The 19,274-nt window shown below is 48.5% G+C and overlaps 1 protein-coding gene across 1 annotated transcript in view; it reads right to left on the reverse strand.

The window, feature by feature from the left end:
* Positions 1-19,274, reverse strand: part of tinagl1 (tubulointerstitial nephritis antigen-like 1) — a 37,894-nt gene that overhangs the window by 7,663 nt on the left and 10,957 nt on the right. The window contains exons 4-10 of the mRNA XM_078422849.1: positions 12,461-12,550; positions 9,800-9,914; positions 9,155-9,278; positions 8,617-8,767; positions 5,425-5,608; positions 4,747-4,792; positions 2,357-2,480 (exon numbers count right to left, since the gene is read on the reverse strand). Of these exons, the coding sequence (XP_078278975.1) occupies positions 2,357-2,480; positions 4,747-4,792; positions 5,425-5,608; positions 8,617-8,767; positions 9,155-9,278; positions 9,800-9,914; positions 12,461-12,550 (834 nt within the window). The remainder of the gene's footprint in view (positions 1-2,356; positions 2,481-4,746; positions 4,793-5,424; positions 5,609-8,616; positions 8,768-9,154; positions 9,279-9,799; positions 9,915-12,460; positions 12,551-19,274) is intronic.

Consider the following 19,274-nt stretch of genomic DNA (forward strand, 5'->3'; position numbering starts at 1 on the left):
GCTCCTAGGCCTGGCCAAGCTGGCCATCCACGATTCACGGCGCCAGGCGGAAGAGGGCTCTGCCCGAGCTGGCTGCCTGCCCCTTTTCCGGGGTAGTACTTGAGAGGGACTACGTGCTGTCCACGGGCACCCTGGGTGATTTCCGGGACCGTCGGGCACCGCGTGGGGTGGAAGTCATCCTCGATGTGCATTGTAATATAGTTATATAGTAGTTCATTTAGTATATTTGTTTGACTCGTATTATGCTGGTGGATTTTGTTTTGTTTTATTGTTCACTGTAAATATTATTTTTAATAATTGATTACATTATTTTTGGTCAAATAAATTTAAAAAATAAAAATTAAATTAAAAAAAGAAAAGAAATCAACGCGGTTACAGGAAGAACGTGCAAACTCCACAGAGCAGCACCCGAGGTCAGGTTCGAACCTGAAGCTGCGAGGTGCTGGCTCTACCGGCTGCACCACAAGGATATGTTGGGAAGATTGGGATTTGTGTGGAAGGAATCTTGCACAGAGATCCTTCCCACTCTGGGGCCCTGAGTGACTGAAGAACACTGGGGTGTTCCTGAAAAGAGACACGTTGCTAAGACATCAGTTAGAGGTGGATTTGTTTGCCCAGGAACCAGCGACCACCAGCTCCAGATTGTTTGCACATCACGAGAGGGCCCTTCCTCCGTTCACCCAAATCTATGTCAGTTTTCAAGGAGAAAGAACAGGCGGAAGAAGGCTATATCCAGCCAACCGTCACTATGCAGACTCCAAACACAATCCCAAACAATGCTGGGTCTAGCCCCATTCTGTCATTTCTGGACGTCTGATTTTATCAGCGCGAGAGGGCAGGCCAATGCAATGAGGTCAGAGACACTCCTCTGTGTGGAGAATACTCAAACATTTATCACATTCCACATTGGGACGGAAAGGCAATTCTATTCTTGTCACTTCCCCTTTGAAAGTCAGGGCTCCTGAACAGGACACCCTCCCGAGAACAGGCGTTCAGGAAAACAATGCAACCCACACAGAAACGTGTACTGCTGCAGTGCCTGAGGTTAGAGGCCGAGGAGAGGGGGAGAGAGGGAGGCGCTTCAGTGAGAACCATCCCAAAATATGCTTGTGAATGGTCCCCAATCTCAGCACCCCTGACTGATCCAGCAGCCCCCTTGTACGCATGGGTCCGGGATGTCACTGGGTGCAGCCGGAGTTCGGTGCGGTGGGGATGGGTGGGCTGGAGCTCTGCCGGAAGATCATTCCATCTCCACAGCTTGTTCCATACACCTACCACCCTCCTTCTGGCAGCTCGTTCCATACACCTACCACCCTCTGTGTGAAAGAGTTGTCTCTCAGATTCCTTTTCAATCCTCCCCCTCTCACCTTAAACCCCATGCGCTCCAGTTTTGGACTCCCCTATCCTGGGGGAACAGACTGGCTGTTCACGGTATGTGTGCCTCAGGGATTTTATTCCATCTCTTTTCTGGCAAGGATTAGTCCCAATAACAGATACAGCGACACACAAATCAGGGTGCATCACCGAGCAATTCTGAGTCTCACAGAATGCTGCCTTTCCTTCTGACCTATAGTGGCACAGCTGGGACCACTTTAGATGGGGCATCTTGGTCAGCATGGATGAGTTGGGTCGAAGGGCCTAAATCCATACTATATGACTCTATACTGTGAATTTTCACACAGCAATTGTGAGAGGCTCATTCTGATGTGCGTCACACCAGTACATCCCCACTTTATGCTCTGACTTCCCCACAGTGGCTTGGAAACCTCCCTCCAGATGTAGATTCACATCAGCCTCCACAAAACACTCCTTTGTTGATCATATTTCATTCTCATTCCTCTTTGAGTTGACTCGACTTGAATCAATCGTTACTTACCCTGTCAAAGGTATTTATTCACAAAATGCTGGAGTAACTCAGCAGGTCAGGCAGCATCTCAGGAGAGAAGGAATGGGTGACGTTTCGGGTCGAGACCCTTCATCAGTCTGAAGAAGGGTCTCGACCCGAAACATCACCCATTCCTTCTCTCCTGAGATGCTGCCTGACCTGCTGAGTTACTCCAGCATTTTGTGAAATAAATACCTTCGGTTAGCATGACTGAGGCTGGTTTTGGTAAAGACAAGTCTCCATTTGGGTTTCCTGAGGGAAGATCATTGGTAATACATTGATCAATCTATTCAATCGGACTATATGGAAGGATCATAATTGATAACATCCTGAAAGATACGAGGAGTTTTCTAGGTTTAGTGAATTATCTGGAAAGATTCGTACCATGTATTTCAGAGTTACTCCAGCATTTTGTGAATAAATACCTTTGATTTGTACCAGCATCTGCAGTTATCTTCTTACGTTACTTACCCTGTAATCTTCACGGAGTGCGTCCCGTGCCGACGGAAATTCTCTGGTCTTTCACCCATCACGGGTGTGTGCCTGTACACTCCGCTTCTGTACACAAAGAAATCTTCATGTACCTCCATCAGGGCTGTGAAACCAGAGATGCGTCAGCATTTTTTTCCACAGTGTACTGTAATCCCACTTTAGCCAGACCATTGTTCTGTCAAAGCCCCACCATAATCTCAGCACAAACTCGCTGTATTCCCACTGTGACCCAACCCAAGTTTCATTAATACAGCATGACACCGTAGCCCAGATAAAGCTACGTTCGAATATCTACACGGTCCCAGTCCCTGTACACGTGGCAAACATTCTAGAGAATTCCATAATATTCCAGGTTTTCCATTTACAATCTGGGATTTACAATGCTGGGATTGATGCAGCAATCTGTCCTTGTGTGTCGATCCCCAACTTCTAATTAATTCCTGGATCAATTGGACATCCAACAGGAGTTTTGTTGGGCACCTGGCCATTCAAACTGGCCCTGTCCAACATAACATGAACACCCGAGGAAATTCTTGTAGAAACAAAGAACTGTGGATGCTGATTAAGACACAAAAGGGCACAGAGTAACTCAGCAGGTCAGGCAGCATCTCTGGAGAACATGGATAGGTGACGTTTCAGGTTGACACCCTTCAACTTTGATAAGTCATTCGTATCTTTTGCGTTCAGACAAGAAAATCAATAGACAATAGACAATAGGTGCAGGAGGAGGTCATTCGGCCCTTCGAACCAGCACCACCATTCAATGTGATCATGGCTGATCATTCTCAATCAGTACCCCGTTCCTGCCTTCTCCCCATACCCCTTGACTCCGCTATCCTGAAGAGCTCTATCTAGCTCTCTCTTGAATGTATTCAGAGAATTGGCCTCCACTGCCTTCTGAGGCAGAGAATTCCACAGATTTACAACTCTCTGACTGAAAAAGTTTTTCCTCATCTCAGTTCTAAATGGCCTACCCCTTATACTTAAATTGTGGCCCCTTGTTCTGGACTCCCCCAACATTGGGAACATGTTTCCTGCCTCTAACGTGTCCAACCCCTTAATAATCTTATACGTTTCGATAAGATCTCCTCTCATCCTTCTAAAATCCTTTTAATTCACCACTCATTTCCAACACCATCCCCCCCCCCAGTAAAAAAAATGGCAACATGCAACAACCAAGCAAATTCTTCTAAATATCCTTTCAATTCCATTATCATCTCTCACCATGTAAACACCAAGACAAAAGATACCAGAACATCATCATGTGGACTGCTATCACCCAAAACCAGTCATATCTTGTCTGCTGCTCATCTTATTTTACTCTATTCTGTCCATGGGCATCTCACTAAGTGAACTAACCTTGTAAGAGGGCAGTAATGCATGCAGCAAATAAGTATAAGGGACACCATTCCTCATTAAAGATTATTGACACAAAGTAGAGTGAAGGAAATCCCGCTCAGTTTGGATGAGAGGATTAATTGAGGGTCAGGCTCAACTGACTTACGGATGAGCGATCAATGAAGTCAGAGATCAAAAGGCAACAAGACAAAAAATGTACAGGTCAAAGGTTACCGAGGAAATCCTCAGATGCGGCACGGTAGCGCAGCGGTAGAGTTGCTGCTTTACAGCGAATGCAGCGCCGGAGACTCAGGTTCGATCCTGACTACGGGTGCTGCACTGTAAGGAGTTTGTACGTTCTCCCCGTGACCTGCGTGGGATTTCTCCGAGATCTTCGGTTTCCTCCCACACTGAGTTACTCCAGCACTCTGTGAAACGTCACTCAACCCAACCCAACCCAACTCAACCCAACCCAACTCAATCTCCACCCAACCCAACCCAACTCAACCCATCGCATGAATTTGATGGGTTGAAGGGCTCGTTTCCTTGACAGGATAAGAGCATTGGGGAATCTCATCAGTCTTGCCACAAGGAATTGCAGGATGGGTTGAGTGTATCAGCAATGCCACATTGAGAGGGGCATCAGGATTGTCTAGATCTCCTGCAGTTAATGTTCTTGACCATAGTCCATTTCACAAATACCACACAAATGTAAGACATTAGAATAAAGGAAGCAGAAATGAAAGACCGGGTGGGATTTACAGGAGCTCACACCAGCATGTTAGTTAATGACTGACCCTCCACTGCCAGTCCCACTTCCCACTCAAACCCCATCTTGTCATTCAGGTTCTGTTCAAAGGTTAACCAACGCTTCCCCCAAATCTTCTGAACATCGATATGCCCCCTACCTCAGGGATTCATGACCCCCCTCCCGCCCCAACTAAAGAACTCTCACACTGCAGTTTTTGATGGCCCTGACCGTAGCTGGGATAATCCCTCAGACCCAGACCAAAGTGTCTTCAATGTCCTACCTTGGACAGGCCCATTCTTCATTAGCTCCTTCATCACCTCCTTCTCCTGTTCATGCAAGAGAGAAGATTTAATGACAACAAGCCCACCGTGTCTGCTTTGTACTTGAAGCTCCCGCTAGCTGGTGCAAAGGGTTTTTTTTTAACCAAAAATAATTTAATCAAACTTTTACACAAATACACACAAAAATACAAACTAACCCACCACCAAAATACAAAATAAAAAAATATTCATAAATATTAAATAACTATTTCCGTAGTCCGAATCGAACCCAGGTCTCTGGTGTTGCAAGACCATAAGGCAGCAACTCTACCGCTGCGCCACGATGGTGCCCTGGTCTGGCAGATGTGGTTGGTCTCCCCTCAACCTCTGACACTCCAGAGTACACAATTCAAGTTTATCCAACCTCTCCTTATAGCTAATACCTTCTGATTAAGGAAGAAGGAATCCTGGTTAAAAAAATCCCACCTTCTAGTAATTACTTAAAAGTGAAAAGCTAGATTTTCAAAGTTTTAGAATTTTTAATATTACAAAAAGATTAAAGTTTAAAAAGCACATTTTGTTAAATAACATGTGCGGTCAGGCCCTTAAACAGCTCCAGCGGTTTACAGGCCGATGATCGGCCAGCAGCAAGGAAGATTGTGCGTACAACAGAAGCAGCGGTGGGTGGAGGTACTCACGTCATTGGACAGGCGGTAGGGCGGAGTGGCCTGGTAGATGTGGTTGGTGTGGCTGTCGGGGTTGGGGCAGGGCATGGTCGCCTGTCGCTTGCCTCGGCCGGCCGATCGGGTGGACATCATACAGTGGCTCCCGGGCTGATGGCTGCCAGGGCTGGAGAAGGGGTAGCAGCTATCCGACACCACCCTGCAGGTACAACAGGTAACGGTCAGCCCACATTCTTCCAAACCTCTCCAATCCATGTACCTGTCCAAATGTCTTTTATATGTTGTTGTAGTACTGCCTCAACTACCTCCTCTGGCAGCTTGTTTCATTTGTGTGCCAACTAGTGTGTGAAGAAGTTGCCCCTCAGGTTCCTATTAAATCTTTCCTATCACAGTTTAAACCTGTACACTTCTCCGTATACTATGGATGGCTCGATTGTAATCACGTATTGTCTTTCCGCCCTCTGGTTCTCGATTCCACAACTCTGGGAAAAAGACTGCATTCACCCTCTGCATGCCCCAATTTAGCCTGTCTAATTGGGCAAAAGGAAAGGAGATCAACACAATTCTGTGAAGCTATGCAGGTGAAATATTCACATTAATAATCACTTCTGGTTTATTCATGCATTGAAGCCCGAATTCTTACAACAGATCCACGGGATAAATGAGTCATTTCACCGAATAGGCACAAATCAAGAGAGGAAGAAAGAAGACATACAGCAGCAGGGATGGAGAAGAGTGAAAGACAGGAAGCGGCCACTGTTCCTGGTGACAGAACTACGGAGTTGCCGTGATCGCTTATCCCAGCAGTGGTGAGTGAGGAGTGGGGCAGGATCTCAGCCCCAGGACTCGCCAGCTGTGGAGATCCTGTTGCAGAGCGAGGAGGGAGGGGGAGGATAGTGGAGAGGTCCCCTCTGATATCTGATCAGAGATTCAGTGCCATGGACACAGTGCAGCACTAGCTCCACAATCACCCGCGTGTTTGGTGCTCCCGCAGCCTGGCCCTTTCCAAATGACCGTCTCCTCACACGGTACTCTAGCTCCCCTCAGCGACGGCCCTTCCCCTCAGCAGTGGCACAGCTTTGCCAGGAATTTCCAACCATATCCCTTCGCTGATTCACACTCCAAGTGGCTAAATGTCTACGGCAAGAGTATTCACCCATTGGTAGGCACCACCCATGTTTCTGGGTATGGACGGAAATGATGGTTGATCCTGCTCCAGAAACCCACACCAAAGATCTAGGGCACTATCTCAATGCAGCCCTTCCCCCTCCTCCATACACTCATCTCCCATCCACAGGCTTCTTTTAACTCCCTTCTCCCTTTTGACTACCTCTTTCCCCTCCCTTGTCCACTATCAACCTATATCCTCCCCCCGGGCCTTATATTTCACTCGTCTGCTCTCCATGTCCAATGCCCTTTTGTCTCCCTTTCACCTCTAGCCTTTGTCCCTTACTCCACCCTACTACCGATCAAACCCTCCTTCCCAGTATCCACCTATCACCCAGTAGATACAAGGCACTGCAGGTGCTGCAATCCCCTTTCCACTTTAATCTCTTCCTCTCGCCTTACAATTCACTCCTCTCCTCTCCTTTACCAATCAAACCCTCCTCATCTGTAACCACCCATCCATCACTTGCCAGGATTTGTTCCGTCCTACCTCTCTGCTCCAGTTTTCTTTTCCCTAATCAGTCTGAAGAAGGATCCTGACCTGAAATGTCGCCTGTCCATTCACTGCACAAATGATGTCTGGCCCGCAGAGTTCCTCCAGCACTTTGTGTTTTGCTCCAGATTCCAACATCTGCAGTTCCTTGTGCCTGCATTGCCCTTACCCCCTCTTTTGGACAAGACATCACATCAAGTTCATGTCTGCTCTCGGATGTGAAAGATTACTTGACAGCATTGGCAAAAGGCCGGGGCAGCTCAAGATTCATCCTTTAACCAACGTCACTGACACAGATGACCCATCACTGTCACATTATTTGTGAGAACTTGCTTTGTGCAAGCGCACTGTTGCGTTCCCCACATTAAACAATGATTACACATCAGAGGACTTCAAAGCAGCAAAGTGCAGCTGAGGCTGTGTGAATGCAAGTTAGCTGCCTTCCTCAATAGTCTGTGGACATGCCTCTACATAAGCAGCAAACACGTCCTGTGTTCAAGGGCCAGGACATCAAGCGTATGAGCAGCATCAAAGCTGACAGCTCGAGGTGAGGCTGCTCCACTGATGAGATGGGATGCAATGACTTCACATAACACGGTTAATCCCAAATAAATCAAGAGTAAATACCGGCTTTAAACCACAGAGCAGTACAGCACAGCACAGGAACGGTTTTTCGGCCCACAATGTCCATGCTGAACATGATGGCAGGTTAGACTAGTCTCCTCTGCCTGCACGTGATCCATATCCCTCCATTCTCCATATATCCATGTGCCTATCTACAAGTCTGTTAAACACTATTATCATATCTGCCTCCCACCACCACCCTTAACAGTGCGTTCCAGGCACCCACCACTCTCTGTGTAAAATTAAACTAGCCCCTCACATCTTCTTTCCACTTTGCCACTCTCACCTTAAAGTTATGCGCACTGTTGTTTGGACATTTCCAAGAAGGTTCTGTGTTTACCCGATCTATGCCTCTTATAATTTTATATACTTCTACCAGGTCTCCCTTCAGCCTCTGACGCTCCAGAGAAAATAGTCCAACTTTAGTCCACCTTCTCCTTATAGCAAACACCTTCTAATCATGGCAGCATTCTGTGACCGCGTGGGTTTTCTCCGGTTATTCCGGTTTCCTCCCACACTCCAAAGACATTTGTAGGTTAATTGGCTTCGATAAAATTGTTAATTGTCCCTAGTGTGTAGGATAGCGGCCAGTGGACGGGCTGATCGCAGGTCGGCGCGGACTCAGTGGGCCGAAGGGCCTGTTTCCACGCTGTATCTGTAAAGTCTAAAGCTGCAGAGTCCTATTGAACGATGGAATATTAAATGGCTACCTGTTGTCAGGTGTTTGAAGGGGTGGCGTGGGTGACAGAGCCCAGTGTGGTGTGTGAGACTTTCCTGATACCCGTACGGTTCAGCACCACGTACCCACGCCAGGTGGCAAAGAGAGAGAATGGCCGAGTGCGGAGGATGTTGGGCGTGTGGGCCAGGAATGTTGGTGCTCTGCCACCCCACCCCACCCCACCCCGGCCGCCCAGTGTACCCACCCTCGACGTCGGAGGTACCACCAGGCCCCGTCCATGCGGCCGCCATTGCAACCGTGCTGCCTCCGCCTGTTGCAGGAGATGAGGTTCTGTGGTGACAGGGCCGCCTTCATGTGACCCATGGACTGGATGAAGATTCTGTCCGAAGCCACGGCTGGAGAGCAAGGGGGAGGGGGAGAGAGGGGCGTCAGGTGTGGTCTGCACGTCATCCTGTGGCCGAGAGACCTCCCCACCACAATGGCCGAAACATCACCCCCTTCATCGAGACTTCCCCCCCCCCCCCTCACCCACAGACTCTTCACTGGGACCACCCCCACTTCGCCGAGACCACCCACCATCCCCTGCTGAGACATCACCCCCTCTTGCTGAAGAACCGGGCTCCCTATCTGGGTCATCACCCCCCCCCCCCAAATTGTGAGACCCCTACTCATGCCGCGACATCACTGTCCCCCACGTTCAGAAATCACTACCCCCTCCCCCCCTTCTACATCACTGTCCCCCCCCCCCCCCCCCCCCCTCACGTACCCAGTGGAGCTGTTACCTGCTGTGGAGAAGGCCCAGGACGCCGCACAGTTGCCTTGGTCCAGGGGTTCGTGGACCATCCCCGGCCATTTATCTGATGCGTTGAAATACTTGGGCAGGATATCGTTCCTGTCCATGTTCACCTGTAATGAGAGCAGGACACGGCCATCAGTGGACGCGCCATCACTCATGGGTGGTATCGTGTCCACCTCCTAAACTCCAATTCCAACCCATCTCTCGATTCCAGCCTTGATAATAATCAATGTCTGAGCACCCGGAGTCCTGAGCCAAACATCTACAGAGATCTCCAACCCCCTGCATTGATTAACCCCCACAGCTCAGTCTGATCGACCAACTCTTTCCCTTGGGACCATGTCCCCTTGTTCTAGATAGACTCTCTCATTGGAGGCAGCATCAACCCCCTCAATGCCCCTGAACCTTTCAATGATATCTCCTCTTATTTTCATAAACATTAGCCAGTTTGAACCATATCTACTTAATCACTCTTCCTTGGTCAATACTCCCATTCTATGTCATCTTTACATTCTGACGCCAAGCCTGTGATATCCTCCTTTAGGTGCAGAATTGAAAGTTGGTAATTACAAAAGTTCTTAACACCTTATATTATATTAGTGGCCCCCAGCACCCCAACCAGTGGCCTTACATTCAGCTCGTTCGTGTTCAGCATGGTGCTGGAGGGCCGCTGGGTGCCCAGTCGATACCGGATCCCTTCATCCAGGGTCAGTCCCCAGAACTGGCTGTAGTTTGAAGCTTTCCATCTGTCCGGACAGAAATGAGAACAGTGAGAAAAAAACCACACACAAAGTGCTGGTGTAGCTCAGCAGGTCGGGCAGCATCTGTGGAGGGAATGAACAGGTGATCCTTCCGACAGATTGGAGAAGGAGAGTCCCGACCTAAAACACGGGTCTGTTCATTCCCTCTGCAGATGCTGCTTGACCCACTGTGTTCCTCCAGCACTTTTTTTTGCTTAAAATCCCAGCACCTGCAGTTCCTTGTGCCTCCCTTTGTGAAGCCCAGGTGAAAGGCCAAAGGTCATAAGGCCACAGCCCAGTTTTTTAAACCACAAAAATGATTTAATCAATTATTTACAATAGTATTTACAGTACAGAATAAATCAAAACAAAACCCACCAGCATAATACAGGACAAACAAATACACTAAATAAACTACTGTACAACGACATTACAATCCTTATTGAAAATGCATTCAACCCCCCGCGGAGCCCAACGGTCCCGGAAATCCCCCAGGATGCCCGTGGACAGTGCGTAGTCCCTCTCAAGTACCACTTGGGCACGGACGTAATCCCAGAAACGGGGCAGGCAGCCGGCTCGGGCAGAACCCTCTTCCGCCTGGCACCGTGACTGGCAGATGGCCAGCTTGGCCAGGCCCAGGAGCAACCCAACCAGGACACCCTCGGCCCCACCCTCCCCCTGTGCACAGGGTGGCCAAAGATGAGGATGGTGGGTGTGAAGTTCAGCCAGAAGGCAAGGAGCAGCCCCTTTAGATATTGGAACAGGGGCTGCAGCCTCACACACTCCATATACACATGGATCACAGACTCACACACTCCATATACACGTGGTACACAGACTCACACACTCCATATACACGTGGTACACAGACTCACACACTCCATATACACGTGGTACACAGACTCACACACTCCATATACACGTGGTACACAGACTCACACACTCCATATACACGTGGTACACAGACTCACACACTCCATATACACGTGGTACACAGACTCACACACTCCATATACACGTGGTACACAGACTCTTCCAGCCCGCACAAGTGGCAGGCAGCTGGCGAGTGTGAACCGCGAGAGAAACAGGTCGCAAGGGACTCCTCGGTGCAGTACCCTCCACCACAGGTCCCCAATGTAGAGGGGCAGAATCCCTGCGTAGAGGGACCCCCACTGGGGGACCCTCTCCTGACCAAAAGGCAACACCGACTGCCAATTTGTGTCAGGCCAGAGCCCAAAGTGGGAGGAGTCTGCTTCTGATCCAGAATCACGTTGAAGCAGGAGCTCTCCACAGCACGGCCCAGAGTGAATCTACGGAGGGCAGTGTTCCCCTTGCTGCCCCAGGAGAGAGCAGTGGGACATGAGGAGACCGGGGGGGGGGGGGGGGGGGGGGGGGGGGAATCTGTGGGAATGAATAGACATTTCATCTTTGCACAGCCGTTTTTTTAAGACTGGCCAGCGGAGGCCCCCGTGGGCAATGCTGAACTCCAGCCCTCACACTGCGCGTCGACATCGACAGTGCACCTGGCTTCTCACTTCTCTGGTTACATACATCAGTAATAGCCATGACAGAGACAGACACACACAGTCAGACAGAGACACAGTCAGACAGAGACACAGTCAGACAGAGACACAGTCAGACAGAGACACAGTCAGACAGAGACACAGTCAGACAGAGACACAGTCAGACAGAGACACAGTCAGACAGAGACACAGTCAGACAGAGACACAGTCAGACAGAGACACAGTCAGACAGAGACACAGTCAGACAGAGACACAGTCAGACAGAGACACAGTCAGACAGGCACACAGTCAGACAGGCACACAGTCAGACAGGCACACAGTCAGACAGGCACACAGTCAGACAGGCACACAGTCAGACAGGCACAGTCAGACAGGCACAGTCAGACAGGCACACAGACAGACAGAGAGGCAGACAGACAGACAGAGAGGCAGACAGACAGAGAGGCAGACAGACAGAGACAGACAGACAGAGGCAGACAGACAGAGGCAGACAGACAGAGAGGCAGACAGACAGAGAGGCAGACAGACAGAGAGGCAGACAGACAGAGAGGCAGACAGACAGAGGCAGACAGACAGAGATGCAGACAGACAGAGATACGCACAGACACACACACGCAGACAGACACACACACACACAGACAGACACACACAGACAGACACACACAGACAGACACACATATACACACACACACACAAGCACATGCTCTCCATGTGAGTGACGTTACAGTGTGATGTACAGATATAGAAGCAATGAATGTTGCTGATAGAACAGTGGCATTTAAGAGGCTTTTACATAGACACATGGATATGCAGGGAATGGAGGGATATGGATCACGTGCAGGCAGAGGAGATTAGTTTAACTTGGCCATGTTTGGCACGGACATAGTGGGCAGGTGAGTGTGCTCCTGCGCTGTACTATTTTATGCCCCATGTACGCACAGCAGGCACACATTCACACTCACGGGTAACATTATTTAAACAACAGCTCGTGCCTCAACGTTGCGATTGCTCTTGAAGCATGACACCTACCCAAAGTTGCCTTGGTTGACGTGACTGATCATTTCCTCATTGATGAGACATGCGTGCTGCTCACACGCCCAGCGGCCGCTGCTACAGGTGCTGAGGAAACACAGCGAGGACATCGTTACTCCACCCGCATCACGGCCAGAGGCCTCCGAGTGAAGCAGCCCTGAAGCCAGCCGGGTGCAAGGCCCTCTGATAACTCCCTGCATAATCCAGTGGCTCCATCTCAAGCACCACGTCTGATAAATGTTGATATAGTACCTGCCTCAACTACCTCCTCTGACAGCTCTTTCCATACACCCACCACCTGAATCAAAAGGCTGCCCCTCAGATTCCTATTAAATCTTTCCCCTCCCACCTTAAACCTATGTCTTCTGTTTCTTAATTTCCCAATTCTGGGTAAAAGACTGTGCATTTACCCCATCTATTCCCCTCATGATTTTATACATCTCTGTACGATCACCTCTCAGCCTCCTGCGTTTCAAGGAATAAAGTCCTAGCCTGCCCAACCTCAGCCCCGCGAGTCCTGGCAACATCCTCTTAACTCTTCCCTGCCCTTTTACCTGCTCCCTGTTTGGAGACGCAGTCCGGTTGTCACACTGGGCACACTCTCCACCATGCTGTGCTTCAATATAAACACACCGGACTCAATAAGTGTGTGCATCCATGAGGCATTACCCTGCCCCTCATTATCCATTTCTCATTATCCTGCACCTCATCCCCTTCACCACCATCCCCTCCCATATCCCCCCCCCCGGATTTACATTTCACTCCCCCTCTCGTCCCCTTATCTGACACCCTCTTGTCTCCTATTCACCTCTAGCCGTTGTCACTTACTCCACCCATCTGACCACTCACCTCCTCCCCCTCCCCACCATTCATCTGTACCCATTTTTCATGTGCCAGGCTTTGTCCTACCCCGACCTCTCTTTTCAAGCTCTTCCCCCTACTACAATCAGTCTGACAAAGGGTCCCGACCCCAAACATTGCCTGTCCATTCCCGCCACAGATGCTGCCTGACCCACTGAGTTCCTCCAGACATGTTTTGCTCCAGACATCTGCCTTTATTGGCCGAGTGTTTGAATCAGTGAAGTTCTGCTAGAACTATGTAAAACACAAATTATCATCAGCTTGAAGTACTGCAGAGACTAGGACACCACAGTGCGGGAACAATGTTATTGCAATAGGACCAGTTTACAGATCAAAAGAATTTCAGCTAGGAGGAAAGATTAGATAGTGGATGTTTGTTTTTGCTGTGGTGCAGGAATTAAAGTTGATTTATAAAATTCCGAGAAGCTTTGATGGTGACAAAAGGGCCTATCTCTCCTCAGATAAGTAGAGGGAGATGATTTACAAGAATTGGTGCAAGATTAAGAGAATTAATTAAAATATTTTCCCCAGCAGGTTTGTAATCGCCACCTTTGTTACGTTTGGACAACTTGTCGGAAGAGCCTTTACAATGGATCGCCGAAAAGTTATTCTTTAAAAGATAAACAGGAAGCACAAAAACTGTTGCTAGGAACATGGGCAGAGCTAACCGGATCACCCACCTGCCTGCACATATATCCACTTCTCAGCGGTGTGTTGTGAACAGAGAGCAGGCAGCATGAGCCCTGCCACTTCCATCCAAGAACACAGAGTAGAGAGGCTCCGTTGTCACTTCAGGGCTGAAGGTTCAAGTCCCACTATTGACCAAGGCCATAATTCAGGCACTTAGTACAATACAGTGCCAAGGGACAGTTCCCAGGCAAACAAATACAGCCCCACAGGGACAAGGGAGTATCAAATCACGGGTCGCGTGGACGTCGGAAGCTCGCAGCCCCCTGGGTGGGGGCCGACATCAGGAGCTCCGGCAGCGGCTTCGCCCGCCCCGGATCGCGGGGCTTGGGTCGGCCCGCCGCGGACCTTTCACCGTCCGGCACGGCCGGGAACAGGTCGCGGGATTTGCTCTGCCCGGCGGGGGTTTTAATGTCGGGAGCCCCGACCGCCCCGACCGCCCCGACGTGGCAACTCCAACAGCCTGACCGCGGGAGAAGACGGCAGGGGAAGAGAAAAGACATTCTGGCCTTCCATCACAGTGAGGAGGTGACTGGAGGAGACTCACTGTGTTTCTTTTTTTTGTTTTATGTTGGTTGTGATTGTGTGTGTTATTGCTTATTTTTATTGGTCTTATTGTTGGACTGTGGGTACTTTTTCATTGCACTGCGCATTTATGTGTATGTGACAAATAAATTGACTATTGACTATTGACTAATCAAGAGGGGAATAGACAGAGGGTGCTCACCGTCTCTTACCCAGGGTAGGGGAATCAGGAACCAGACAACATGGGTCTAAAGTGAGAAGGGAAAGATTTAATATGAACCTGAAGGGTAACTTTTTCATTCAAAGGGTGGTGGGCTTATGGAACAAGCTGCCTGAGGAGGTAGTTGGGGCAGGAACTGTAACAGCATTTAAAAGACACTTGGATGGCTACATGATTGGAAAGTTTGAGAGGGACATGGGCCAAACGCAGGCAAATGGGATGGGCATGGATGGGGCACCTTTGTCAACATAGATGAGGTGGGCTGTTTAAATGCCGTATGACACTATGACTCTAAGCAGAATGGGCCAGATGGACTCCTTTATTGCATAGTTCCAGGCATGAAGGAAGGATAACAGTGCGCTGGGTTGGTGGTGGTGGTGTTATGACTCAATGACCCTTAAAAATAAAATCTTCATTGTTCTGTTTCTGGACCTATGACCATAAACCACTCTTGACTCCAGGCGTTCCCCCAGCTGCCCCTTTAATGCCCATCCTCCATTAGCAAACTCGTTACATTACTACGTGGAGAACTCACTGTGTCCCACATTATAAAACTGACAACTCCGCGAAGAATGCTTCTTTGGGAGTTTGAGGTTATGAAAACTGTTCTATAAATGTAAGTCTCACTGTTATTCCGCTTATGGGAAGCTCAGTGTGGGGCTAAACCAAGAGGTCACCCTACTGCATTTTCACAGGCAACTGTCCACATCCAGCCCCGCTTCCACTGGGAGCAAAACAGCCGTATTTAGAAGCCTAACATTGTTTGTACTAACATATCTCGTGGGTGCTGGCTGCTTCTACCTGTGCTATGGGAGTGAATCTTAAAGTGCCGGCCATCCCGAGCTGAGCTGGTGGTCTGGGCTGCTGATACGTGCCCGGGGGAAAGTTCACCAGTTACTGGCAGAGTGCCCATCGCCCTTGACTGAGTGCCAGGATATGGGGAAGTTTGTCACCTTTGGGCCTCTTTACACTTCATCCCTTCAGTTGCTCTAAAGCATTGTTGCATTTGGTATCAAACTGGGCCATACAAATCAATGGAGTTATTGGTCAAGGCCTAGATAGTGGATGTGGAGAGGATGTTTCCAGTAGTGGGAGAGCCCAGGACCAGAGGGCCACAGTCTCAGAATAAAAAGGCATACATTTAGAATGGAGATGAGGAGGAATTTCTTTAGGCACAGGGAGGTAAATCTGTGGAATTTATTGCCACAGACGGCTGTGGAGGCCAAGTCATTTGGTATTTTTAATGTGGACATTGATAGTTTCTTGATTAGTAAGGGCATCAGGGGTTACAGGGAGAAGGCAGGAGAAATGGGTTGAGAGGGAAAGATAGATCAGCAATGATTGAATGGTAGGTTTGAATGCCCCCCCAATCTTGTAACAATGTCCCCTTGTTCAAGATACCCCTCATACGTGAAAGCACTGAAAGAAGTGCAGCGAAGTTGTACGAAGATGACACCTGCTTAAAGACCTGAGCTATAGGGAAAGATTGTGCAGGCTAGGACATTACTCCACAGAGCACAGGAGGCTGATTTTACACTAGATGTGTAAGATCATGGGAATAGATAGGGTGACTGCAAAGTAGGAGAATCAAGAACCCGAGGACATCGGATTTAATAGGAACCTGAGGGGCACCTTTTTCACTCAGAAAGTGGTAGGTACAAGCTGCCAGAGAAGGTAGTTGAGGCAGGTACTTTTGCAGAATTTAAAAGACATTTAAACTGGTAAATGGAAAGGAAAGGTTTAGATATGGGCCTAACATGGGCAGGTGGGACTAGTGTAGATGCGGCATCTTGGTCAGTATGGATAAGTTGGGCCGAAGGATCTGTTTCCACGCCATATGACAACACCCTCAACTGAGGAATTAGCTGAGTGGAATCTCTTTTGGACTGCCTCCAATGCTGATCTTTCTCATCTTAAATGAGGGGCACAAAACTGTGCACAGTACACGGGGAGGGTTATGAGGAGAATATTTCAGTGGTCGTGATCTAACCAGTATTTTGTTAATAAGGTATTAGGATGTTGTCTCCACGTGTTAAAGAGAGTGCATAATAATGAGTGTCCTATCAATTGGGGTGATGGAGATGAGGGTGTGGGTGGGCTGTTCAATTCTATTAATTCTGAGAAGTATTTATAATGGGTTTTTTTAATTTTATGATCCATCTTCTCAATGGTTAATTTGTTTTCCTTGCAGTGCTAAAGTTCAATTTTCACTGATCTCTCCCCTCATTCCGTGGGAGAAGTCGGAAGGGGCTCCTTTTAAGGAAAGGTTTGTTTGGAATTCCAGCCGCTGTTACGTGTTCATAGTTATCGTGTTTTGGCTGGGGCTAGCCACTTTGTTGTGACCATTTATCATGCAAGGTTATGCTAGTTAATGGGGCATTACCGGTCCACTCATTCCTCCTTCACGGGCTCATTTCACTGCAGAGCAGAAACACGGTCACTTAATGAGCACCGATGCCTTTGCAAATAAATCCCGAGCTCTAATGATCCTTGACTCTCCGTCACTCACTGATGAGATTCACAAATGTACAACTGCCCTTCATTCCTTCCATTTCAAGCCATTTGCCCCTCCCTATCCAGGATGTACATATTTTTCCACGTCCATAATAGCCGAGCTCCGTGAAATGTCAAGGAAGATTAATGGTCTTGGACTCCAACACACTTTAAAAGACACAAGCCTGAATTTAATCTTAAGAATAAAGTAAGCTGGACTTCAATGCATGGTCTCAGCACATACACAGCCACTAGGCATTTAAACACAGGAGAAGACCGTTCAGCACACCAACTCCCTGTTGACCATGTAGAGTTACTCATTACCCCACTCGGTCTCCTCAAGAACTAACTCAGTTTCCTCCTGAACTTATTGACAGTTTGACAATAGACAATAGAAAATAGGTGCAGGAGAAGGCCATTTGGCCCTTCGAGCCAGCACCGCCATTCAATGTGATCATGGCTGATCATTCTCAATCAGTACCCCGTTCCTGCCTTCTCCCCATACCCCCTGACTCCGCTATCCTTAAGAGCTCTATCTAGCTCTCTCTTGAATGTATTCAGAGAATTGGCCTCCACTGCCCTGAGGCAGAGAATTCCACAGATTCACAACTCTCTGACCACACTCCGGGCCAGTGATTTCGGTCCATCATCACTCACTGCTCATAACAGTTCCCCCTCACACCATCCCATCTTGCCAACGAGCTGCTGGAGGGAATGGTTGAGGCAGGTACAATAACAAAATGTAAAAGACATGTCGTCAGTTACATGGGCAGGAAAGGTTAGGAGGGATGCAGGTCAAGTGCAGGCAAATGGGACTAGCTTGGGGAGACATTCTGGTCGGCATGGCCGGGTTGGGCATAAGGGCGAGGTCCCATGCTTTAGGACTCTCGTTCAATGAATCTATATCTCTTTGTTCAGACCATCAACTGACAAACAGGCTTTGCTCACTTTATTCAAACCTGCTATGATCCCATAATCCAAGGTCAAGTCTCCCCTCAACCTCCTTTTCTCTAAAAACTTCATCTTCTCTACCCTAATCGTGCAGCCAAAGTCTCTCGTCCCTGAAACCGCACCTGCACCCCCCTCTGATAGACCATCACAGGTATCTGCCCCAAGCAATGCCCCCTCTTAACACTCAGTTCACCCCACTGCCAGTTTTCACACCCTCCGTCGCCTCCACCCTTCTCAGTTTTTATTGATATCTTGCCTGTTTATTCTTGCGCACGGAATCACAATAGTTGGAGCATGGAAGCAGACCATTTGGCCCATCAAATCTGTGTCAGCTTCACGCCAGAATGATCCAGTTGCCCCCTATTGTTCACCTCCCACTCCTCATGCCCGACCCCACTCACTTGCTATATATATATATATATATATATACATATATATATATATATATATATATATAAATAAAGGTTTTGTATCATGCCATTTCTCTAACCCCCGCTTCCCCCCACCTAATTTTCCCACCACCATCCCACCCTCTCTCAGGTCAGTCAATTCACACCCACCTTTCTTACCAGATTCCATGATTTATACTCGTTTGTCTCCACTTATCACCATCTCCTTGATCTACTTACACCCCTTCACCTGGATTCACCTTTCACTTGCTGGCTCTTGCTCTACCCCTACCCCTCCCCCTCACTTCTTTCTACCACCCATCTCCCCTCTGCTCCATCAGATTGAAGAAAGGTCCTGATCCAAAATGTCACCTGTCCATTTCCCACTCCAGCAATTTGTTGCCTGCTCATTGGTCCGTGGCCACATCTCTTCACTTCGCAAGTATCCCACCACTTTCTGCCCACTTGCTATTTACATTTTGGTAAAAGATTATTGGAACAAAACGGGCTGTTCCTACCTCTAAATTGTTTTTGTTCTTACATTCCAGAACAAGAATAACTTGCCTGACTGACTTCCATGACTTCCTTGAGGAAGTGACTATTCAGTGGAGAATAGAAAACTCTTCTATATTACACACATCGAAGGAATTAAACACAAAGTGTCACGGGTTGAAATCAAAGCTTT

This window comes from Rhinoraja longicauda, chromosome 27, assembly GCF_053455715.1.
Source record: "Rhinoraja longicauda isolate Sanriku21f chromosome 27, sRhiLon1.1, whole genome shotgun sequence".
NCBI classification, from domain to species: Eukaryota; Metazoa; Chordata; class Chondrichthyes; order Rajiformes; family Arhynchobatidae; genus Rhinoraja; species Rhinoraja longicauda.